At 36.0% G+C, this 25918-nt stretch overlaps 1 protein-coding gene across 1 annotated transcript in view; it reads left to right on the forward strand.

The window, feature by feature from the left end:
- Positions 1 to 25918, forward strand: part of STXBP5L (syntaxin binding protein 5L) — a 369977-nt gene that overhangs the window by 33462 nt on the left and 310597 nt on the right. Inside the window, exons 4-5 of the mRNA XM_064286653.1 lie at positions 20315 to 20396; positions 24276 to 24376. Coding sequence (XP_064142723.1) covers positions 20315 to 20396; positions 24276 to 24376 — 183 coding nt within the window. The remainder of the gene's footprint in view (positions 1 to 20314; positions 20397 to 24275; positions 24377 to 25918) is intronic.

Raw genomic sequence — 25918 nt, forward strand, 5'->3', positions numbered from 1 at the left:
AAGGCAGTGTCAGATGTCACAAATCAGCCGCTTCCTCTTATAGCTGTTGCAGTTGAAAATAGGCTTCAGTGTATACCCTATTGTACAGTGCTAATGAGGGCCTATTCTGTTGAAATGAGCCCACACATGTCTACGCAGAGGTGAAAGGTATTCAAAGTCCGTGGACCCCTTATGCTTGTGCCTAGGCAAAGGGACTGTGCCTGCCCTGAGTTTCTGGCTTAGGAGACCTGGCAGAGTATTTTTTCCTGTTTATTAATTTGTTCCCTCTCCAAAGTGAGGAAAATGGTTTGGGGCGTTTGATGGGTCCTGCTTTCGGCCCAGGGGGCAGAGCAATCTCTGAAGCCGAACCAGATGAGAGCAGAGTGGGGAGGGGACAGGTAAATGGGAGAGAGGTGCTTCCCAAAAGGGGGAAGGGTTTTTTTGATTTGCACAGTAGGTTAGAGGCTTATACTTACTTTTCACCGACTGAGCGTTGCTTCTCCCTGTTTCTGGAGGCTTGAAGAGGCTCTCTGCTGCTTGGTTTCTCCCGATGTGGAAAACACATCCCAAACACCATTGCTTGCCTCAGCCCATGAACGCCAGCCAATCCAGCCGGCAGGGTGCCAGCCAGGTCAGGTCTGGCAAATCTTTGCTGCTTCTGAACTATCTCTCCTTCCCCCTACCACTCAGCCTGACTCCTCAAGTTTGTCTTTGATGTTCAGGGTTTCTAGATTGTCAAATATAATCAATTCGTTTTTTCAGGTCTTTGTTGTGAGTGGGACCACAGGAAGCGTCTGACTACTCTGCCATTTTGGTCCCGCCTCCTGCTTTGATCTTTTTTATTTTCTTTCTTGTGCTTACTTTGGATTTGATTTGCTCTTCTTTTTGTTTTGTTCCTTAATGTGGAAGCTGAGGTCATGGATTTGACACTATTGATCTTTATATAGCAAGCACCTCTGCTGAGGTGCTGCTGGACCCTGTAGACATACCTTACCCGGAAATGGAGTAATAACTTATATTGCCTCATAGATCAGTGGAGTGGAAGTTCAGCTTCCCAGTGGGCCCTGCTGATGTCAGGAGAGGTGGGAAACGTTGTCACCTACTCCTCCTTGCAACAGCTTGTTCCACCTTGGTGTTGTGAGTGTGAGTAGACGCTCAGCTCCTACTAGGCCCCGCTAACACAATACAGCCAGGGGGGACAGGGGTTCTGACTAGCTTTGCTTTGTACCACCTTGTTCAGTCTAACTGCTGAGTGGGGGTGAAGGCTTAGTTTACCACTAGACCCCAATGACACTACCTTGTTGGGGGAATCAAAGCAATACTTCCTTCTATTAGGTGGGGATGGAAGTTCCACATATCACAAGTGGTTAATGATTTTTCCTCCAATTCTGATGCCGGATTCTTCTTCATCTAATCCAGCTTCACAGATTATTTGTTCAGCATACAGATTGAATAAGTAAGTTGAAAGAATACAACCTTGCTGCATACCTTTTCCAATTCTGAATCATTTCATTAAGGCTAGAGGTGGAACATCAGCTCTCTGCTTGGCCTATTGAAACTACCCAGCAGGAACAGAGTGCTGCCTACTCCCTCCAGGCAGGGAATGGAAAATTATTAGCTCCAGGGTTAGCCCTTTCAGCACCACCTGATGGGTAATTGGTGTGGCTATCCTTAGAAGCGAGAATGGCAAGACTTTGTTTCATTTACTTTGAGTACGTAATCAGGAGGGACCAATCAGCTGGAGGACACCATTCTTGGTAAAGTAGAGGGTCAGCGAAAAGGAGGGAGACCCTCAATGAGATGGATTGACATGGTGGTTGCAACAATGGACTCAAACACAGCAATGATTGTGAGGATGTTGCGGGCTTGGGCAATATTTCATTCTGTTATACATAACGTCGCTATGAGTAGGAGCTAACAAGGCAGCACTAAGGACAACAACAATAATCTGCTCAGTGTGGGTGGGATGGGTAGAAGGTTAACTCCTCATCAGCCCTGCTGAAACACACAGGGACGGGGTTGGAGCGGGGAGAGGGAAGGGATGTGGATTTTGTTGTTGTTGTTTGGCTGGAATAAAGCTTGATGTTGCCAAAATTTTTAGTTAGGCCACCCTTTTCCCAATTCTCTGGCAGTGCCCTGTCTGGGATATATGGGAAGAAATAAGGAAACCTAAGGAACTCAATGCCATGTTATTTCTCAAGTTGTGAGGTACCTAGACTGTCCTCCTCCTCCTCTTCACCTTTCAGAATTTTCCTTTGTTAAGTCCAGAATTTTTCAGTTGTAAGAGGGAGGACCTGGGAGTAATGGGGCAACTCCAACATGGTAGAATTGAGTCTCCATCTCTAAATTTTGATATGTTGTATTTCCATTTTCATTCAGTTTAAAATATTTTCTAATTTATGTGTTTTTTTCTTCACTTGTAGGTTGTTTGTGTGTTATTTGCTTTCAAAATACTAAAGATTTTTTCCAGAGGTATTTCTTTTATTGATTTTTAATTTAATTTCATTATGTTCAGAAAATATACTTTGTATATAGCCTGAATTATTTTAAATTAGTTCAAGTTTATTTTATTGGTCTGTTTGTGGTTTATTTTGATAAATGTTAAATGTGCTTTTGAAGTGAATGTATGTTCTGCTGTTGTTTGATGGATTATTCTGTGTAAATGTCAATTTGATCAAACTGACAGTGTTGCTAAAATCTTCTTTATCTGTACTGCTTTTTTAACCTACTTGTTCTATTATTGAGAGAGTAGTATTGAAATCTCCCACTGTGATTGTAGATTGATGTATTTATTCATGTAGTTTTGTTAGTTTTTGTTTCATGTATTTTGAAGCTCTGTTATTATGTGTATAAACATTTAGGAGTGTTATTTCCCATTGATGAATTGACTCCTGTAACTTTATGAAATGGGCTTCTTTATCCCTGGTAATATTCTTTGCCCTGAAATCTACTTTTTCTGATATGGATGTAGCCCGTAAGTTTTCTTTTGATTAGTGTTAGCATGGTGTATCTTCTCCATCTCTTTTACTTTTAACCTATTGGTGTATTCATACTTGAAGGGTGTTTCTTGTAGGCAGTGTATAGTTAGGTCTTTTTTTTTTTTTTACCCAATTTAACCATTAAAATTAATCATTTTGATTTATTTTTCTATTATGAGCGATTCATTTTTTAACATAATCTTATTTGTAAAAGGTGTAGTTTGCTTTGTTGTAGAACACATAAAATTGATTTTTAGTTTCAGTTTTTGAAGATTATCTTACAGTAAAATTGACTTTTTAGTTTTGATGTATGGTTCTGTGAATTTAAATACAAGTATAGACTTGTATACCTACCACTATAGTCAGGAAAAAGGGAAAAATTCCATCACCCTCAAAAAAACAAAAAACAAAAACTCTTTCATGTTATCTTTTTATAGTCATCCTATTTTGCTACCCATAACTATGACAACCACTGATGTTTTTTCTACCACTTTGATTGTTATGGAAACCCTTGTGGCATAGTGGTTAAGTGCTATGGCTGCTAACAAAAAGTTGGCAGTTTGAATTCACCAGGTGCTCCTTGGAAACTCTATGGGGGCAGTTCTATTCTGTTCTGTAGGGTCTCCAGAGTCAGAATCAACTTGACGGCATTGGGTTTGGGTTTCGTTTGTATGATTGTTATCTTTTTGAGATTATCATATAAATTGAATCATACAATTTGTGACACTTTGTTACTGGCTTCTTTCATTCAGCATAATGCCTTTTAGATTCATCCAAATTGTCATTTGCATCAAGAGTTAATTCCTCACACCATGCACAAAAACTAACTCCAAGTGGATCAAAGACCTAAACATAAAGACTAAAACGATAAAGATCATGGAAGAAAAAATAGGGACAACATTAGGAGCCCTAATACAAGGCATAAACAGAATACAAAACATTACTGAAAATGACGAAGAGAAACCAGATAACTGGGAGCTCCTAAAAATCAAACACCTATGCTCATCTAAAGAATTCACCAAAAACAGTGAAAAGACCACTTACAGATTGGGAAAAAATTTTCAGCTATGACGTCTCTGACCAGCGCCTGATCTCTAAAATCTATATGATTCTGTTAAAACTCAACCACAAAAAGACAAACAACCCAATAAAAAAGTGGGCAAAGGATATGAACACACATTGCACTAAAGAAGATATTCAGGCAGCTAACAGAGACATGAGAAAATGCTCTCGATCATTAGCCATTAGAGAAATGCAAATTAAAACTACGATGAGATTCCATCTTCAACAAGGCTGGCATTAATCCAAAAAACAAAATAATAAATATTGGAGAGGCTGCAGAGAGATTGGAACTCTTATACACTGCTGGTGGTAACGTAAAATGGTGCAACCACTTTGGAAATCTATCTGGCGTTTTCTTAAAAAGTTAGAAATAGAACTACCATACAACCCAGAAATCCCACTCCTCGGAATATACCCTAGAGAAATAAGAGCCTTTACACGAATAGATATATGCACACCCATGTTTATTGCAGCTCTGTTTACAATAGCAAAAAGCTGGAAGCAACCAAGGTGTCCATCAACGGATGAATGGTTAAATAAATTGTGGTATATTCACACAATGGAATAGTACGCATCGATAAAGAACAGTGACGAATCTGTGAAACATTTCATAACATGGAGGAACCTGGAAGGCATTATGCTGAGTGAAATTAGTCAGATGCAAAAGGACAAATATTGTATAAGACCACTATTATAAGATCTTGAGAAATAGTATAAACTGAGAAGAACACATACTTTTGTGGTTACAAGGCGGGGAGGGAGGGAGGGTGGGAAAGGGCTATTTACTGATTAGTTAGTAGATAAGAACTACTTTAGGTGAAGGGAAGGACAATACTCAATACAGGGAAGGTCAGCTCAAGTGAACTGGACCAAAAGCAAAGAATTTTCCGGGATAAACTGAATGCTTCAAAGGTCAGCGGAGCAAGGGCGGGGGTTTGGGGACTATGGCTTAAGGGGACTTCTAAGTCAATTGGCAAAATATTTCTATCATGAAAACATTCTGCATCCCACTTTGAAGTGTGGCGTCTGGGGTCTTAAATGCTAACAAGCGGCCATCTAAGATGCATCAATTGGTCATTGGATCAAAGGAGAATGAAGAACACCAAGGTCACACGATAACTAAGAGCCCAAGAGACAGAAAGGGCCACATGAACCAGAGACCTACATCATTCTGAGACCAGAAGAACTAGATGGTGCCCGGCCACAACCGATGACTACCCTGACAGGGAGCACAACAGAGAACCCTGAGGGAGCAGGAGAACAGTGGGATGCAGACCCCAAATTCTCATAAAAAGACCAGACTTAATGGTCTGACTGAGACTAGAAGAATCCTGGCGGTCATGGTCCCCAAACCTTCTGTTGGCCCAGGACAGGAACCATTCCCAAAGACAACTCATCAGACATGGAAGGGACTGGACAATGGGTTGGAGAGAGATGCTGACGAAGAGTGAGCTACTTGTATCAGGTGGACACTTGAGACTGTTGGCATTTCCTGTCTGGAGGGGAGATGGGAGGGTAGAGAGGGTTAGAAACTGGCAAAACCATCATGAAAGGAGAGACTGGAAGGACGGAGCGGGCTGACTCATTAGGGGGAGAATAAGTGGGAGTATGGAGTAAGTTATATATAAGCTTATATGTGACAGACTGACTTGATTTGTAAACTTTCACTTAAAGCGCAATAAAAATTATTAAAAAAAAATTAATTCCTTTTTACTGGTGAGTAATCATCCATTGTATGGATGTTAGTCCATCTACCCACCAAAGGATGTTTGTATTGTTTCAAGCTTTTGGTATCACAAATAAAGCTTCTGTGACCATGAAAGAAAAAATTGATAAGTCCTACTGTATTAAAATGGAAAGCTTCTGGTATGTCAGAGACACTGTTAAGTGAATGAAGAGAAAGGCAATGGAATTGGAGAAAATATTTGCAAATGCATGTGTGATAAAAGTCTTGTATACCAAAAAAGAAAGCAAAAAAAAAAAAAACTTTAGAAAGATTCTAAAAACTACAAAAAATTATCAGCACATAGAAACTTTTATTTCTTATCTCGTCTAATGTATAAATCTTACTCTGCATTTGGTTTATGTCTCAAAGTACAGCAAACAACAGTTAGATCACATGTTTCACCGTCATATAACAAGGGTAACTAACTTCCCAGCTCTCTGCTCACTTCTTATTTTGTCTCCTCCATTTAGCTAATTACACATTTAGGTTCTATTCCCTTTCACCACTTCATTTCTGGTAACAATTTCTGTCCAGTTGTGGTTCTTTGTTGTTAACAGCAGAAGCTAACTGGCTGATTAAGTAGTAAAGGAATTTATTAAAAAGGTACTGGTTAACTCACTGGAAAAGCTGGAAAAATGGGTACAAGGCAAACTTCTAAGACCAATATCCCAGACCAGGCTATAGAACTGGACTGAGGTGGGTCATATTGATGCTCCTAACACAAATTGGGATCTCTTCCCCCACTGTACCCTTGTTGCGTGTAAGAAGAATTTAGGGAGGGAAAAAGCTGAGAGATAAGCGCTAACCAGTTCATGAAGGACCCTGTAAAGCAAGGGATGAAGACCCCATAAGAAATTTGGATATTATTCCCATGGTAGTGGAATTTTAAACAGGAGTGGTATTGTAAGATTTTCCTTGTATAAAGGACTCAGGAGGCATTGTGGAGAATAGATTGGGAACAAGGGGACCAGTTAAGAAGGCGTTTCAGTGTGAAAAGAATGATAGCATTAGGAATGAGTAAAAATAAATGTGTTCCAGAGATATTTGAAAGTAGAATTGACTAACATAATATGTTGGATTTGGAGCAGAATCAAACAGGCAGGTCTCTGGCCTGACCATCTTATGAATGGTGTTGCCACTACTAAGATGGGATACAGAGGAGGCAAAGAAGGGTTTGGTAGGGTAGATAACTTCAGTTTCTTACATGCTAAGTGTGATTTTTGTGGCACATGTAAGTGGTGCTATCCATTAGGCAGTTAAATAGATATGTTTTCTGTAACTTGAAAGAAAAATCTGAGCTGAGATATACTTTTGAGAGTCATCAACATATAATGGGAATTAAAGCCTGGGATGGTCCAGCAGAAGTGAGTAAAGTGTGAAAAGAAAAAGGTCTAGAAAGAACCTAGGAAAATACTTAAAAAGCAGAGGAAAATAATTTCCCAAAGGAGCCTGAGAAGTGATAGCCAAAAAGAAAAAAATTGGAAAATGTGCTTATTATAAAAGCTAAGGGAAGAAGAATGTATTGATCATAATGTCAAATATTGCAATACTGGTCAAGTAAGAAAAGTGATTTTTAAATTTAGGTACTAGAAATTTATCACTCACCTTTATCCACTAGATAATGGGTTCATGTGGTTTCTATAGAATATTTACCCACTTGGGGTAAAACCAATATATTATCAAGTACTCTGTAATTATCATTCTACCTTTAGCATCAACTACTACATTTTCATGTAAGTACAAACTTATCTTAATTGAAAGATAAATTACAGTCTTTTAAATAATATTCTATACTTTGAGTTCCATGAACGTATCTTATAATTATATAAATGTCACCACTGAGAGGTATAAAGCTGATTGTGAAAACATGAATTAAACTGATTCATAAAATACTGCTTTAAGAAATACTTAGAAGATCCTGAAATAATATTTTGTCTATGGAAAGTAGTATTTTTTATGCATTTCTCTGTTTTTAAATGGATTCTATGTAAGTCTTTTGGATAATAACTATTAAAATAGGACTAGGAAACTAAGCTTTGAATATTATTTAAAAATGTCTGTCTATAAAATACTATCTTCTATCCAGGTAGTAAATGGAGGGTAATGGGAAGTTTTCTTTAGAAACTCCTCTAGACAAAAGTAGAAAGAAACATGTTTTGCTCCTAAATTATTATTAGGTGACAGTGCCATAAAGTAAAAATTTCTCACCTATTTTACCCACCCACAATTGTCTCTTTGAGAAATAAGGCCTACAATTTTTTCTATTATCCTTGACTAGTTGAGCTCTTCCTTACAGTTGAGCATTTACCAAGTAAAGAGATTGAGTAATTCCTTAATCCCCCCAAAACCAATTGGTAGATCTTGTGCTGATAGCATTAAGGATTCCCGACTGTTTGTGGACTGTTACATTCCCCCCCCTCCCAAAATGTGTGTATTAATATGGCTGGACCATGATTTCCAGTATTGTGTGGCTGTCCTCCATTTTGTATTTGTGATTTTATGTTAATGAAGATTAGTGTGGGATTGTAACACCCTTACCCAGGTCACATTCCTGATCCAATGTAAAGGGAGTTACCCTGGGGTGTGGCCTGCACCACCTTTTATCTCTCAAGAGATAAAAACGAAAAGGAAGCAAGCAGAGCCATGGGGACTTCACGAAAGTACTGGGAGCAGAGACCGTCGTTTGGACCTGGGATCCCTGCATCTGAGAAGCTTCTCACCCAAGGGAAGATTGATGACAAGGAATCTTCCTCCAGAGCCGACGGACGGAGAAAACCATCCTCTGGAGCTGACATCCTGATTTTGGACTTGTAACCTACTAGACTGTGAGAGAATAAACTTCTCTTTGTAAAAGCCGTTCGTTTGTGGTGTTTCTGTTATAGCAGCACTAGATGACTGAGGCATGGACAATGCAACCTTTTTTTCAATAGTGAATTAATTACGCAAGGGTAAGGTGATTCCTGAATTATGCAGGTGATACAGCCTTGCTTGCTGAAAGTGAAGAGGAGTTGAAGCACTTAATAATGAAGATCAAAGACCACAGCCTTCAGTATGGATTACACTTCAACATAAAGAACACAAAAATCCTCACAACTGGACCAATGAGCAACATCATGATAAACAGAGAAAAGACTGAAGTTGTCAAGGATTTCATTTTACTTGGATCCACAATCAAAGCCCATGGAAGCAGCAGTCAAGAAATCAAATGATGCATTGTATTGGGCAAGTATGCTTCAAAAGACCTCTTTAAGGTGTTAAAAAGCAAAGATGTCACTTAGAAGACTAAGGCGTGCCTGACCCAAGCCATGATGTTTTCAGTCACCTCATATGCACGCAAAAGCTGAACGGTGAATAAGGAAGACCGAAGAAGAACTGACACCTTTGACTGACGGTGTTGACAAAGAATACTGAATATACCATGGACTGCCAAACGAATGAACAAATCTGTCTTGGAGTAAGTACGGCTGACTATGTCTCACATACTTTGGACATGTTACCAGAAGGGACCAGTCCCTGGAGAAGGACATCATGCTTGGTAGAGGGTCAGTGAAAAAGAAGACCCTCAGCGAGATGAATTGACACAGTGGCTGCAGCAGTGGGCTTAGGCAGAACGACGATTGTGAGGATGGCACAGGACTAAGCAGTGTTTTGTTCTGTTGTACACAGGGGTCACAATGAATCAGAACTGACTCGACGGCACCTAACAACAACAACGGTCACCTGCAGAGCCAGATGGACCCCACCCAGAATTTGGTGGAAACTAATTATACCACATTATGAGAAGGTTTATTATTTACATAAATTAGGTCTTTGGGGAGAGCAAGGCAGTCCTCTCAGACAGGTCCAAAATGGCTTGAGAAAGCAAGGAAAAGAACTGACCTGGTTTTTATTGTGGCTAGGAGGTGGGGCCTGGGTGAGAGTTCCCTAGGGATATTTTGCTGGGATATCTTTGTCTAGTTCTGGTGTCGGCGTAATGCTGTCCTGAATGCGTTGAAAAGTATTCACTCCTCTTTGATTTTCTTCAAAATTTTATAGAATTCGTATTATTTTTTCCTTCAAATGCTTGTGTAGAATTTACCAGTGATGTCTTCTGGGCCTTGAGTATTTAAGAGAGGACTTTTAGTGAAAAATTCAATTTTATTAATTGATAGAGAGCTGTTAAGTTTCCAATTTCTCCTTGAGTAATTTGTGTCTTCCAAAGAATTTGTCCATGTCATTAACTTGTCTAATTTATTGACATATGTTTTTTCATAATATTTCTTTATTGTATATATTTTTTCTTGTGCTTTGAATGAAGGTTTACAGAGCAAATTAGTGTCTCATTAAACAATGAATACACCTATTGTTTTGTGATGTTTGTTGCCAACCCCATGGTGTGTCGACACTCTCCCTTTCTCAATCTTGGGTTCCCCATTATCAGCTTTGCCTTCCCCTCCTGCCTTCTCATCCTTGCCCCTGGACTGATGTGCACATTTAGTCTCATTTTGTTTTATGGGCCTGTCTAATCTTTGGTTGAAGAGTGAACCACAGGAGTGACTTCTGTCCTGAGTTAGAACGGTGTCTGGGGGCCATACTCTCGGGGTTTCTCTAGTCTCTGTCAGACCAGTAAGTCTGGTCTTTTTTTGTGAGTTCGAATTTTTTGTACATTTTTCTCCTACTCTGTTCAGGACCCTCTGTTGTGATCCCTGTCAGAGCAGTCAGTGGTGGTTTCTGGGCATCATCTAGTTGTGCTGGGCTCAGTGTGGTGGAGGCTGTGGTAATTGTGTTCCATTGGTCTTTGGACTGATCTCCCCCTTGTGTCTTTGGTTTTCTTCATTCTCCCTTGCTCCAGATGGGGTAGGACCAGTGGAGTATCTTAGATGGCCACTCACAAGCTTTTAAAACCCCAGATGCTACTTAGCAAAGTAGAATGTAGAACATTTCCTTTATTAACTATGTTATGCCAGTTGAGCTAGATGTCCCTGAGATCATGGTCCCCGTTGCCTTCAGGCCAGTAATTCGGTCCCTCAGGGCATTTGGATGTGTCAATGAAGTTTCTATGACCTTGCCTTGATCAAGTTGTGCAGGCTTCCCTAGTATGGTGTACTGTCTTTCCCTTCACCAAAGTTACCACTTACTTATTGTCTATTTAGTGTTTTTTCCTCCCTACCCCTCCCCTCCCTCATAACCATCCAAGACTGATTCTTTTTGTATGTAGACCTTTTCATGAGTTTTTATAATAGTGGTCTCAAGCAATATTTGTCCTTTCGTGATTGATTTATTTCACTCCATGTAATGCCCTCCAGATTCATCCATGTTGTGAGATGCTTCACAGATTCATCACTGTTCTTTATTGTTGCATAGTATTCTATTGTGTGTATGTACCAGAATTTGTTTATCCATTCATCTGTTGATGAGCACTTAGGTTGTTTTCACCTTTTTGCTATTGTGAATAATGCTCCAATGAACATGTGTGTGCATATGTCTATTTGTGTGATGAATCTTATTTCTCTAGGATATATTCCTTGGAGTGGAATTACTGGATTGTATGGTATTTCTATTTCTAGCTTTTTAAGGAAGCAGTATATCATTTTCCAAAATGGTTGTGCCATTTTGCATTTTCAATTCTGTATTGTCTTTTTAATGTCTGAAAGCTTTGTAGTAATAGCTCCTCTTTTATTCCTTATATAGGATATCTGGATCTTCTCTTGTTTTCTCTTGACCAGTCTGGCTCGAAGTTTATCAATTTTATTGAGTTTTTCAGTCCAGATTTTGGTTTCATGGATTTTATTTTTTGCTGTTCTGTATTCTCTTTCACTGATTTCTCTGTTCATCATTTTTTTTTGTTTTCCTTTTGCTGGCTTTGGTATTAATTTTCTCTTCTTCTTCTAGTTTCTTAAGATGAAAGCTTAGGTCCTTGATTTGAGAACTTTTTTATTTTTTAACGTATTATGAGCTCTGAATTTCCCTCAAAGCACTGCTTTAGCCACATCTCACAAATTTTATATTTTTATTTCATTCAAAATATTTTCTAATTTTTTTGTGATTTTTTTTTTTCCCATCAATGCTTAATTGGTAGATTATAACATAATAACCAAGCATTTAGTGTTTTTTTTTCTTGTTATTAATTTCTAATTTAATTCCATTGTGGTCAGAGAACATACTATGATTTCGATACTTTTAAATGTTTTGAGACTTCTTTTATAGTCCAGGATATTTTCTGTATTAGTCAATGTTCTTTCCACTTGAAAAGTAATATATGCTGCTGTTGTTGGGTGGAATGCTCTATAAATGCCAAATAGGTCAAAGTGATTGATAGTGTTTTATATGTCTTCTATATCCTTACTAGTTATCTGTTTTCTTTTATCAGTTATTGAGAGAGGGGCATTGAAATCTGAGTATAATTGTAGATAAGTCTGTTTCTCCTTGTGGTTCCATCAGTTTTTGTATCATATATTTTGAAGCCCTATTACTAGATGGATAAATGTTTAGGCTTCTGTGTCATTTTTATGAATTGAAATGACCATCTTTAACTCTGGTAATTATTTTGTGTTCTGAAATAATTTGTTTTATAGTACTTTGTTTTATATTACCATGTTTTTCCATCTAGCTTTAGATTAGTATTAGTGTGGTATATCTTTTTGTATTTTTCTTTAACTTTTACCTGTTTGTGTATATTTAAAGGGGTTTATGTAGGCAGCATATAGTTGGGTCTTGCTTTTTCATCCAGTCTGACAATTACTTTCTCTTAATTGGTATGTTTATACTACTTATATTTTGTGTGACTATTAATATGGTTGGGTTTAAATCTATCATTTTGCTATTTTTTTTCTTTTTGCTTGTTAATATTCACCCCTTTTCTGCCTTCTTTTGGGTTGACTGATTTTTATGATTCAATTTTATCTTCTTTGTTGGCTTATGAGCTAAAATGTTTTGTTTATAGTTCTTGTTTTACAGTTTCTAGTATGTTTAAATATACTTATATTTGTAACTTACTGCAGTTTACCTTCAATTGATATTATACCACTTCATAGATAGTTTAAGAAACTTACAGTAGTACTTTTCCATTTCCCCTCCTCCTGGCCTTTGTGCTATTATTGACATACATTTTACTTTTATATATGTTACAAACCCCACAATGCATTGCTACTATTTTTGTTTTGAACTGTTATCATTTTTAAACAGTTTTAAATTTATAGTGGTAAAATATATAAACAAAAATTTTGCTACTTTAACCATTTTTAGGTGTGCAATTCAATAGTATATTGTACAACCATCACCACCATCTGTTTCCAAAAGCTTGTCATCACTCCACACAGAAACTTAGTATTGCTTAAACAATAGCTTCCTGCTACCCCCTACTCCCAGCCACTGGTAACCACTCATTAACTTTTGTATCTATGCATTTTCCTATTCTAGATATTTTATGTAAGTAGGATCACTCAATATTTGTTTTTGTTTTTTTTCCCATCTGACATAACCCAAACCCAGTGCCGTCGAGTCGATTCCGACTCATAGCGACCCTATAGGACATAGTAGAACTGCCCATATAGGGTTTCCAGGAATGCCTGGCGGATTTGAACTGCCGACTCTCTGTCTGACATTTCACTTAGCATAATGTTTTCAAGGTTCATCCATGTTGTAGCATATATAAAAACTTCCTTTCTCTTGAATGGCTTCATTGTATGTGTATACTGTATTTTGTTTAGGCATTCATCTGCTGGTGAACACTTGGGTTCTTTCCACCTTTTGGCTACAGTGGATAATGTTGCAGTGTTGTACAAATATCTGTTTGAATCCCTGCTTTCAAATCTTTTGGACATATACTTAGGAGTGGTATTGTTGGGTTATATGGTAATTCTATGTTTATATTTTTGAGGAGCTGTTTCCTACAGTGGCTGCACCATTTTATATTCTGTGTTTATATTTTTGAGGAGCTGTTTCATACAGTGGCTGTACCATTTTATATTCCTGTTAGCAATGTATGAGGGTCCCAATTTCTTCACATCCTTGTCAACACTTGTTATTTTCTGTTGATATAAAAAAATTTTTTTTAATAATGACCATCCAAATGCGTATGAAGTTATGTCTCATTGTGGTTTTGATTTGCATTTCCCTAATGACTAATGACATCTCAGTGTCATCTTTTCATGTGCTTATTGGCCCTTTGTATATCTTCTTTGGAAAATGTCTATTCAAGTCTTCTGGTCCTTTTTAAATTGGGTTGTCTTTTTGTTGCTCAAAAGCAATGTCTTGAAGCTTTACCCATATGTTTTCTTCTAAGAGTTTTATGGCCTTAGTTATTATATTTAGGTCATTGTTTCATATTGAGTTAATTTTCATATGTAGTGTGCAGTATGTATCTAAATTGATTCTTTTGTATGTGGAGATCCAATTATCCTAGGACCATTTATTGAAGACACTATTCTTTCCTCATTGAATGGACTTGGCACCCTTATCAAAAGTTAATTGGTCATAGATGTATGGGTTTATTTCTGGACTTTCAGTTTTATTTCATTGGTCTATATGTCTGTCCATATATATGTATCACATTGTTTTGATTACTGTAGCTTTATAGTATGTTTTGAAATTGGGAAGTGTGAGTCCTTCTACTTTGTTGTCCATTTTCAAGATTGTCTTAGTGCTCTCAGAGCCCCTGGGAATTTCGTATAAATTTGAATGACTGGCTTTTTCATTTCTGCTAAACAAGCTGTTTTGATACAGATCATGTTGAGGCTGAAGATCAATTTATGTATTACTGACATCTTAACAGTATTAAATCTTCCAGCCTATGAACACAGGATGTGTTTCTGTTTATTTCAGTCTTTAAAAATTTCAGCAATATTTTATAGTTTTCAGTGTACAAGCCTTTCACCTCCTTGGTTAAATTTATTCCTATGCATTTTATTCTATGCTATTGTAAGTGGAATTGTTATCTTAATTTGCTTTTCAAATTGTTATTGCTGGTGTATACAAACACAGCTGATTTTTGCATGTATATCTTGTACCCTGTGACTTTGCTGAATTTATTCATTAGCTCTAGTTACTCTCTTGTGGATTTTTTTGGGTGTTCTATATATAGAAATCATGTCATGTGTGAATAGAGATAGTTTTACTTCTTTCTGATTTGGATGCCTTTCATTTCTTTTTTTGCCTAGTTTCTTGGCTACAACTTCCAGTACAGTGTTGAATAGCAGTAGTAAAGGTAGGCATCCTTGACTTTTACTTGATCTTAGAAAGCTTTCAGTTTTTCACTATTTAGTGTGATACTTGCTCTTCTTTTTTTGTTTCTCAAAGTATAAAGTTAGGGTATTGATTTGAGATTTTTTTTCAATGTAGGCAGTTACAGTTATAAATTTCCTTCTGAGCACTACCTTTGCTGCATCCCACAAGTTTTGACATGTTGTGTTTTTGTCAGTCATATCTTTTTTAATTTCTCTTTTGACTTATTTGTTGACCCCTTGGTTTTTAAAAGTGTTTTGTTTAATTTCCACATTTTAATGAAATTTCTAATTTTCCTTGTGTAATTGATATCTAGTTTCATTCCATTGTTGTCAAAGATATTTTGCATGATTTAAATCTGTTTAAATTTCTTGAGACTAGTTTTGTGACCTAACATGTGACCTAACATGTAGTCACAAAATATGTGCACTGGAGAAAAATGTGTATTCTGCTGTTGTTGAGTGGAGTGTTCTAAATATGTCTGTTAGGTCCAGTCAGTTTATAGTGCTGTATAAGCCCTTTATTTCCTTATTGGTCTTCTGTCTATTATTGAAAGCAGTGTATTACAATCTTCAGCCCTTAGTATAGAACTGGCTCTTTCTCCTCTTAATTCTGTAAATGTTAACTTCATATATTTTGAGGCTTTGTGATTTGGTGCATATGTATTTATAATTGTTATAGCTTCTTGATGAATTAACCCTTTTATTACTGTATAATATTCTTTGTCTCTTGTAACAATTTTTTACTTAAATTCTATTTAGTCTCATGGTAATATAGCCATTTCAGCTCTAATTTGGTAACTATTTACATGGAATATTTTTTCCTACCCTTTCACTTTCAACTTGTTTGTCTCTTTGAATCTAAAGTGGGTCTCAGTTAGACAGTGTGTATAGTGGGTTCATGCTTTTTTTTAAATCCATTCTGCCAATCACTGCCTTTGTTTTTCTTTATAATTCATTTTATTTTGTTGTTGAGAATATACATAGCAGAACATACACTAATTGAACAATTTCTACATGTATGCCTTAGTGACGTTGATTACATTTGTCAAATTGTGCAATCATTCTCACCGTCCTTTCTGAGTTGTTCCTCCCCCATTAACATAAACTTGCTGCCTCCTAAGTTTTCTATCTAATCTTTCAAGTTTCTGTTGTCCTTTTGATCACGTATAGATAGACCTTAAAAGAGCACAGTGCTCAAGGCAGACATTCTTTACTTGTTAAGCTAAACTATTGTTTGGTTTTAAGAAGACTTCAAGGGATATTTTTGGTTTAAGGTTTAAAGATTATCTCAAGGTAATAGTTTCAGGGGTTTATCTGGCTTCCATGGTTCCAGAAAGTCTGCGTTCCATGAGAATTTGAAATTTTGTTCTGTATTTCTTCCCTTTTGATTAGGATTCTTCTATAGAATCTTTGATCGAACTGTTCAGTATTGGTAGCTGGGTATCATCCAGCTCTTCTAGCCTCATGGCAAAAGGTACAGTTGTTCACAAAGGCAATTAGCCACACCTTTTACATTTAAAGTAATTGCAATAAGGAAGGACTTAATTCTGCCATTTTGAAGTATTTTCTGTGTGTCTTATAACTTTTTGTCCCTCATTTCCTCTAATGCTGCCTACTTTTGTGTTTATTTGATTTCTTTTTTTTTTTTTTTTTGTAGAGAACTATTTGATTCCCTTCTCATTTGCTTTTGTTTATGTTTTTAGATATTTTCTTTGTGGTTACCATGGGAATTACATTTAACACCTGAATTCATAACACTCTACTTAAAATGATATCAACTTCAATAAGATACAAAAACCGTTGCTATAAAGCTCTATACCCTGTCCCCCCTTATTTTGTTGTTTTATATATCTTTATATATTCTGTGCCCAATAATATACATTTTTTATGCATTTATCTTTTAAGTCATGTACAACAACAGAGTTACAAACCAAAAATACTATAAAATGGCCTTTTCTAAATACAACTTCTAGTTACTGTTTAGTGTCTTTTCATTTCAACCTAAATAATTCCCTCTAGCATATCCTGTAGGGCAGATCTTTTGGTAACTTACTCTTACAGCTTTGATCTAGGAATGTCTTAATTTCACCCTCATTTTTGAGGACAGTTTTTCCCAGATATAAAATTCTTGGTTCATAATTCTTTTAGCATTTTTAGTAGTTCATTCCAATGCCTTCTGATCTCCATGGTTTCTGAGGATAAATTGGCTCTTAAACGTATTGAGTATCGCTTATATGTGATGAGTCACTTCTGTTGCAGCTTTCAAGATTCTCTTATTACCTTTGGTTTTTGAGAGTTTGATTATATGTCTCAGTATGAATCACTTTGGATTTATCATACTTGAAGTTTTTTGAGCTTCTCGTATATGTAGATTTATATCTTTCATCAAATTTGGAAAGTTTTCGGCCATTATTGAAATATTTTTTTTTTCTGCCCTTTTCTCTCTCTCTCTTCTCCTTCTAGGACTCTCATAATGTGTTTTCAGTCCACTTGATGGTCTCCCACAGTCTCTAGGCTCTGCTCAAATCTGCTTTTGGACCCCCAAGTATATTTTTCATCTCAATTATACTTTTCAGCTCTAGTATTTTTTTTTTAAATAATTTCTATTGCTTTATTGATATTTACTTCATGTATCATTTTCCTAATTTCCTTTAGTTTTTTCTGTGTTTTCCTTTAGCTATTTTTCTTCAAATATTTTTTGTTTTCCCTCTTTCCTCACCTCTGTGGCTCCAGTTAAAATATATTAGCTCACTTGACATTATCCTACAGCTCACTGATGTGTAGTGATTTTAGTTTTAGTATTTTTTTCCTCTCTGCAGTACATTTTAGATATTTCCATTGCTGTATGTTCAGTCTCACTAATCTTTTCTTCTACAGTGTGTAATCTTCTGTTGATCTTGTCCAGTGTATTTTTTGTCTTAGACAATTTATTTTTTATCTCTAAAAGTTCTTTTTTATATAAATAGATAGACAGACATAATGTAGATGGTACATAAATAGGTAGATAGGTAGATAGGGCTGCTGAGTCAGTGCTGACTCATGGCAACCTTATGTACAACAGAACAAAATGTTGCCCAGTTATTTGTCATCCTCACAGTTGGTGACATGTTTGAATCCATTGTTATGGCTACTGTGCCAGTCTATCTCACTAAGAGTTTCTGTGCCTTTACTGGTCCTCTGCTTTATCAAATATGATGTCTTCCTTTGGTGATTGATTCCTCCTGGTGATATGTCCAAAGTGAGTCAGACAGTGTTCTGTTGCGATCCATAAGGTTTTCATTGGCCATTTTTCAAAAGGAGATCATCAAGCCTTTTGTTATTATTATTATTTTTTTTTCTTAGTCTGGAAGCTCCACTTTGGAAGCTCCACTGAAACCTGTACACTGTGATTGTCCTTGATGGTATTTAAAATACTGGTGGTATAGTTTCCAGCATTACAGCAACATCCCAGCCACCACAGTATGACAAACTGACAGATGGGTGGTAGAGATAGACAGATTGATAAATATATCTTCCATGGCTCTATTTAACATGCTCTGTCTTTTCTCTACCTTCTTGAACATATGCAATATAGTTATAATAAATGTTTGAATAATCCGGTCTACTCTTTCTCTCATCTGTGTCGTTTCTGGGTCTGTTTCTATTGATTGATTTTTCTTCTCATTCTGGGACATATTATGTTTTTTTGAATGCCTGGTGGAATGTTACAGCTTTTGAATTTACCTTGTTAGGTGCTAGATATTGTATTTTTGTAATTATCCTTGGACTTTGTTCTGGGATGCAGTTAAATTATGTGGAAATAGTTTGATCATGTTGAGACATGTTTCTATGTATTGGTAGGCAGGATCAGAGCAACCTTTATTCTAGTGATGAATTTTCGTCGATCGACTTGATGGCAGCAGGTTATAGTGGGCACTGAGGCAATACCCTTCTAAATATTCCGCCCAGTGTCCCTGAATTCTGAGTTTTTCCATTCTCACTGGTGGGAACATGAAAAATTTTTCACTCTCTGTAAGCATTGAAGATTGTTATCTCTACTTTTATTGAGTTGTTCCTTCCCCAGTCTCAAATGCTTTTCTCAGACACATTCCCTGATTAGTACTTAGCTATAGATTCAAGGGGAACACTCTGCAGATCTCTGGATATATTTATGTGTCACTCTTTTTATTTAGTACTCTGCCCTTTGAACTCTGTGTATACTTTGCCACCCCCGACTCTTAGCCCTATCTCCTAAACTCAATGCGCCTCCCGGATTCCATGTGGGCTCCCCCTCCCTGTGCTCTTTCTAGGCAGTGAACTGGGGGCAATCACAGGGCTCACTTCATATTTTTTTCTTCTCTAAGGGATCACAGTCATTGCCTACCTGATATGCAATGGCTGAAAACTGTTGTTAATTAAATTTGGGGCAGGTTTTTAATTGTTTCAGGTAGAAGGGTTAAGCTGGCCTTTGTGCCTTCAATATGGCTGAAAGTAAAAGCTCTCATATAATGTACATATTTGTAGAAGGGAATAACAGATAAATAAGTATATAAAAATATACCTTGTCAATTGGTATAAAATATATGCAAGTGAATTTTGTTCCACAGGGTTTGCTTATCCACCTCCTCATCTTCTTTCCTCACTCTCTTCTTCCTTCTCTTTTCTTTCTCTCTTCCTTCCTTATATGTTTTTTAGCTCTCTTTGTGTAATATAGGTAGACTCTTTTAATAATATGTTACTATTTAGTTCCTAGTATCTCTTTGTCTTTTATTGTCCTTATGGTGTTTTTCCGTGTGGAAACTTGACATTTTCATGTAGGCAAGTATTTCAATCTATTTATTTGTCATCTCTGGATTTTTAGTTATACTTAGAAGGCTTCTGTGTATACCAAGATTATCAACATATGTACATAAATATATATATTTTTACTAATCTTATTTCATTTCTTACATTAAAATCCTTGATCCAAAGAATGGATTTGAACTGCCGACCTTTTGGTTAGGAGCCAAGATCTTAACCACTGTACCACCAGGGCTGTATAATCTTTGACTCATTTGAATTTACTTTAATGAAGTGTTTAAGCAGTTAAACACGTCTAAAATGGAATGAGTTGTATCTGGATTTTCAATTCCCGTTTTACTTCATGGGAAGGAAGCTACTCCCTTTCAAATTACTATCATTCTTATTTCATACTGCTGGAGTGTTAGATACTTTTATATATAATTTAATTTGAATCAACTAGGACTTAAATTTTCAGCTCTTTAGTTACAAATATAAAGACAATTAAAAAGCAAAACGTCAGTTGATAAAGATGTGATTTTTTTTCTTTGCTCATTAATATTGATGTTATTTAAAATGCTAGTATCCTTGACTTTTAATTATATTAGACTTGGGAGACCTGGTGTTGATTGTTATTGCCAACATGAAAGTGGTGCAGCTGTCCTGCAGCTCCAATTCTTGATCAATGAGGTAAGGGTTTTCTTTTTCTTTTTCACTATTTAACACACATATACATTGTCTAAGTTGATATAATGTGTTTTATGTCATGATTCTAAATGCTTAAAGATATAAATGTTTGCAGCATTATTCATGGTCATATTTTTATAAAAGATAGTATTTTTGTATCTATCAGTTCCTTAAATTTTAATGGAAAACATTTGTATGTGTCAGAATATCCTGTTACTATGACTATGTAGCATAATTTATAGATTAATTATTTAAATGGTTTAAAAAAAAAACAACTAAAGTCTCTCTATGGGTTCACTGGCCATTAAACATTCCTTCTGTCCTCACTCTTCCCACCAGGTTAAATTTTTTGATCCAGATCTAACATCATGTTTTGTCGTTATTTTCCATGAAATAATCTTTTTATTTATTTACTGTTGGACTTTTTTGTCTGTATATATCTACATATGCATTTATTTTTATAGCTTTTATAACAATTGGTAGTCTATGCTTTCACTGTTTTTATAGAACTGTGGTGATAAGGAACTCCCTGCAAGAAAAGTAAGTATTTATCAAACTCAGAAAGGTTTCAGATCTATCCTTAGTTGAAGGTTACTTAAGACCTTCTTGACTCAGGTTTTTACAGGGGATCCTGGAGTCTTTTAGAGCTCTTTTATGCTAAGTGACCAGTTGATGCAAAAAAGCTTTAAGAGTTTGTGGCACACAAAACTCAGGCTGTTAGTTGATTGAGCTCAGGGCCTTGGGAGAAAAAATGAGGTACCACTGGTTGTTTTCTTATGGCATTAATAATGATATTTTATTCAATGTCTCCATTTCTAAGAATTTACAGTAGTAAATGTGGGTAAAATGGTTCAAAAGAAGTTCAATCAGAGATACCTGGGGCAAGAATAATTTGTGACATTTGGCAAATGTCCACTTTTCACCTTTCATGGCTCAAAAATCTTTCTTAGAAGGCTGTGAGATCCTCGTTATTGACAAACCTAGCAGATTTCATCTTGTAGGCACACTTGTTATGAGGTACCAAAAAGAAGGAGGGAGAAAAGGGAAAAATCAACCAAATAAAACACTTTTATTCTAATATCTAGTCATTGGTATCTAGAATGTCAACTTTTTTGAGGTCTCAGTGCTACTCTGTAGTTCCCAGTTGAGGGGTCTCAGCCTTCTGTCTTCTGCATTGATACCTACTGGCAGGCATAAGCTGTTTCTGTGAAATTTGCACTGGGATTGATCCACTGACAATTGTCTTTAAGGCTCTAAGTTTGCTGCTGTTCTTCATAACAGAGAATAAATAAAAAATAAGCCTTCAGCCTCTTTCCTTTGTATTATCTATCCTGAACTATTCAACCTGATCCACCTCACATTCGGCTTACAGACTTCCTAGCTTCTCACCCTAGGACCAGTGTTTCCAGTCACAGTTTTAAATCTTCACAGATCTTCACAAGCAGTGCTTCTGGTAAATTCACTTTGCTTTTGTAAAGGAACCCTAGACACTCCGGTGATGTGCTTGCTTTCACGTGTTTGGTATAGCTGGTGACTTTCAGTGGTCCTGTTCACTTTCTTCCAATGATAAGTTACTTCCCAGTTTTGTCATATAAATAGAATTAATAATACTGAGTTCCTTCCTAGATTTATTCATCTGTTACACTAAGGTTTTATTGAATATATGTTGCTTTATTTTAATTCAATTGCCTTTGGCACATTATATCTTTTGTATGGCACGTAACTATGCAGTGTGTTGTTCGGTGAGTTCAAGTCGATTCCGACTTGCAGTGACCCTACGTTCATAGAACGATACATTGCTTGGTCGTGCACCATCCTCACCATTGGTATTATGCTTGAGCCCACTGTTGCAGCACTGTGTCAGTTCCTCTGGTGGGGAGTCTTCCTCTTTCTCACTGACCTACTTTACCAAACATGGTATACTTCTCCAGAGGCTAGTCCCTCCTGATAACATGCCCAAAGTACATGAGACAAAGTCTCGCCATCCTTTCTTCTAAGGAGCATTCTGGCTGTACTTCTTCCAAAACAGATTTGTTCGTTCTTCTGGAAGTCCATGGTATATTCAGTATTCTTCGCCAACACCACAATTCAAAGATGTCAATTCTTTTTCCATTTTCCTTATTCATTGTCCAGCTTTCACATGCATATGAGGCAATTGAAAATACCATCGCTTGGGTCAGGTGCACCTTAGTCCTCAAAGTGACATCTTTTCTTTTTAGCACTTTGAAGAGGTCTTTTGCAGCAGATTTGTCCAATGTAATATATCATCTGATATCTTTACTGCTGCTTCCTTGGGTGTCGATTGTGGATCCAGGCAAAATGAAATCCTTGACAGCTTCAGTCTTTTCTCTGTTTATCTGTCAAGGATATATCTAGTGTAAGAATGTTTTCTTAATTTCATATATCAAATTCTATCCTTATCCTAGCTTAAGTGAGCTTCTGCCTTCCTGAGAAATGAGATCAGTATCAATTGTAGTCATCAGTCCCTTTCAAGCAATCCTAATGATTTTCTAGTTTGTATCTACGAAGCATTTAGGAACAATTTACTAATAAAGCAAACACACAGAAGACCCCACAAGGCATATGTAGGGTACATTTTATCTTGTGTTATCAAAGTATCTATTGGGTTTATTTTAAAATATGTACATTTATGCATACCTTTTTGAAAATATGTATGTATGCAAATTATATAAATTTTTAAGCATTTTTCTATGGATATACTCTCTAATTATGACTGACTTTTTAACCTAGTCTCTGAGGCCAAAATCATACATACACAGTCTAAGAAAAACCATCATGAGATACAAGACCTTTTTTGGTTTAGAGATTATTATGAGAGGGCATGTAGATTCCTATCTTCTCTCCTATAATTCCTAAAGAAGAAAATAAATCCTAGTAATTCCTAGATACTACTCCCTGGTATCTAAACTGTAAATCAGTTTGATATCTATGATTGATGTTGTAAACTATCAAAGATTACTTGTAACACAGTACTTTAGTATGAAAACATTCTGGTATTTTAGGACTGCTGTGGTGCTGTAAGGTCACTTTTACAGAACATGTTCAATCCTCTAGAGCAGCATCAGCTTCTGTCATAGGGCAAACATTTACATTTTAAGCTGGGAAACTATAATTTTGGTAGAAGTTCTACCATAGTTTAAGATGATCTTCCTTAATTCAGTGAAATAAATAATATATAAAGTCATGCACAGCAGCTAGTTATCTGCTCGTGTTTTCTGCCATACTAAAAGGTAGGAAACATCCTATTGTATTTGAAATAAGATTTATTTGTACTTGATGGTGCTCTGTAAAAAGAATCAGAATTATTTTTGAAGTTGTATTGAATTCTAGTTGGAGAAATGTTTACTTTTATGGTAGATTTTTAAAAATAACATATGAAGCTACTTGGACTATAAAAAGTAAATTAAATTATACCAAGACTAGATTTTTTCAGGAAGAATATTTACTTTCCAACTAAACAGAAAATTCTTGCAAATAGAGATTTTTAATACAACCTGATTGAAATTTATAAAACTAGGTTAGATATTTACTTCTGTGTAAAACTATGCAGTATATTGTGTGAATAGTAGCAACAGCAAAGTAAATTTTATTTTTCCCAAAGAAAAAGAATCCTTAAAAGTAACAATGATACTACCATAATTATTCTTCTGTATTGGTAAATGCATATTCCTTTAGCAAGTAATTCCAACTGTCCATCTGCTGTATTTCACTTACCTTTTCCACTCTCAGCATTATTAGTCTTCCCGACTGAAGTACATACAACTGTCCTTCCTTGTATTTCTAGGTTATATGGCCACAAACTAACTGTTCAGACAGTGAAAAATTCAGCAAATTGCTCACTCACTTGTCTTATTGTTCCAGGGTGCTTTGGTCAGTGCAAGTTCAGATGATACTCTTCATTTGTGGAACCTTAGACAAAAAAGACCAGCTATTCTTCATTCTCTTAAATTTAACCGAGAACGGTAAGACTGTATGAGTTACTTTAACAATTTTTTAATGTAAAACAAAATTCTTTCCTGAGCAGCTTTCAGGTTAACTCTTTAAAGATGTTTCTTATAACCTTAATAACTAGAAATAACTTACCATTTATGTTTGCTTTTATAATAGTTTCTTTTCATATAAAATGCATAATTGGTGTAGTTTCAGTCATCTTCTAATGGGGAAAGACTAACCTTTTTGTTCTCCTAGCTATAAACTAGGACTTCAGCAATGATATGTTCTTTTTCCTGGGCCAAAAAAAAAGGGCCAGGGTGATGAAAATCCAGACCTGAAATTTAAAAGTCAAGTAAATATTAAATGTATTTCTATAACTTTTGATCATGGTAGTTACCCCCTAAACTCTAACCCTTATGTTTAAACATTTTTTTATGTTAAAAAAAATGCTGAGAAAAAAGTTTTAGATATCCAGATATGTTCCACTAATTGCTGAGTAACACAAAACATCCAAGATTTTTTCAGATTCAGATTTAGAATCTGCCACTTTTGAAGGATATGTTAATGATCACAAAGAGAAAATTGTGTCCTTGCATACGAGAGAAGTTATCGTATTTTATTTGTAATAAATTGTACCAAATTGTAATGTTTCTAATGGTGGATTCAACCAGACGTAGAACATAACCCACATCCATTTAACTGACAGTTCACCTAGAGATGAAGTAAAACTTGATTTTATTATCTGTCTCTGTAAATTAACTGTGGAATAATCTAATATTTGGTTATTATTTGGGAAACAAACTCTTTGCAGTGAATGGGAAGCACCATCACAGGAAAGTGTATGTTAATACAGAGATAGAAAGCTCTGGAAAGTAAACTGATTAGCAAGTACCAGTCAGACTGAGGGAAGTGAAGAACGGAGGCATTCAACTCATTGGCTGAGGATACAGAATAGTGCTTGCTTTATTTTTTTTGAATGGTAGTGGTTTAGAAAGAATCATCATTAATGGCTCAAAATCTGAAGGAGGTAAACTTATTTTTTATAGGTGTGGTGAGAAAGAAGGATGGCAGCTGCACATACATTCTTCCTTGTCCTATGCTTAGCTTTTTCTTCTCATATGTATACCATACTACCTTAATCACTAAACCTTCAATATTCTGAGTAAAGTTCCTGATTTTTACAGCTACAGTGTTTTAGGATTCAGCTTCAATAGAAAATTTATTTATATCCAGTATTTTTGAGAAGGGAAGAAAGGAGAGGAATTTATGTTTTAGATATTTGTTAGAAATAGAACTTCTTTGTGTTAGACCTAAGGTTGGTTATTTTATTTTAAATTTAGAAAAAGTACTATAACAGAAATTTCAGAAGATTGAAAGATTTAAACATAAACCAAGAGTTATTATACTATTCATTTTTCTTTACTCCCCAAAATATTACCTGCTCAAATATTACTCTATTGATTTTATTCCTCTCTTTCCTCTCACAACTGGAATGTTGAAGTGAATGTTCTGGACCCTTCTAATGACCTTTTTTCAGGCAGAATTGATTGGTGGTGATAATTTGCAATTAT

Source organism: Loxodonta africana, chromosome 1 (genome assembly GCF_030014295.1).
Source record: "Loxodonta africana isolate mLoxAfr1 chromosome 1, mLoxAfr1.hap2, whole genome shotgun sequence".
NCBI classification, from domain to species: Eukaryota; Metazoa; Chordata; class Mammalia; order Proboscidea; family Elephantidae; genus Loxodonta; species Loxodonta africana.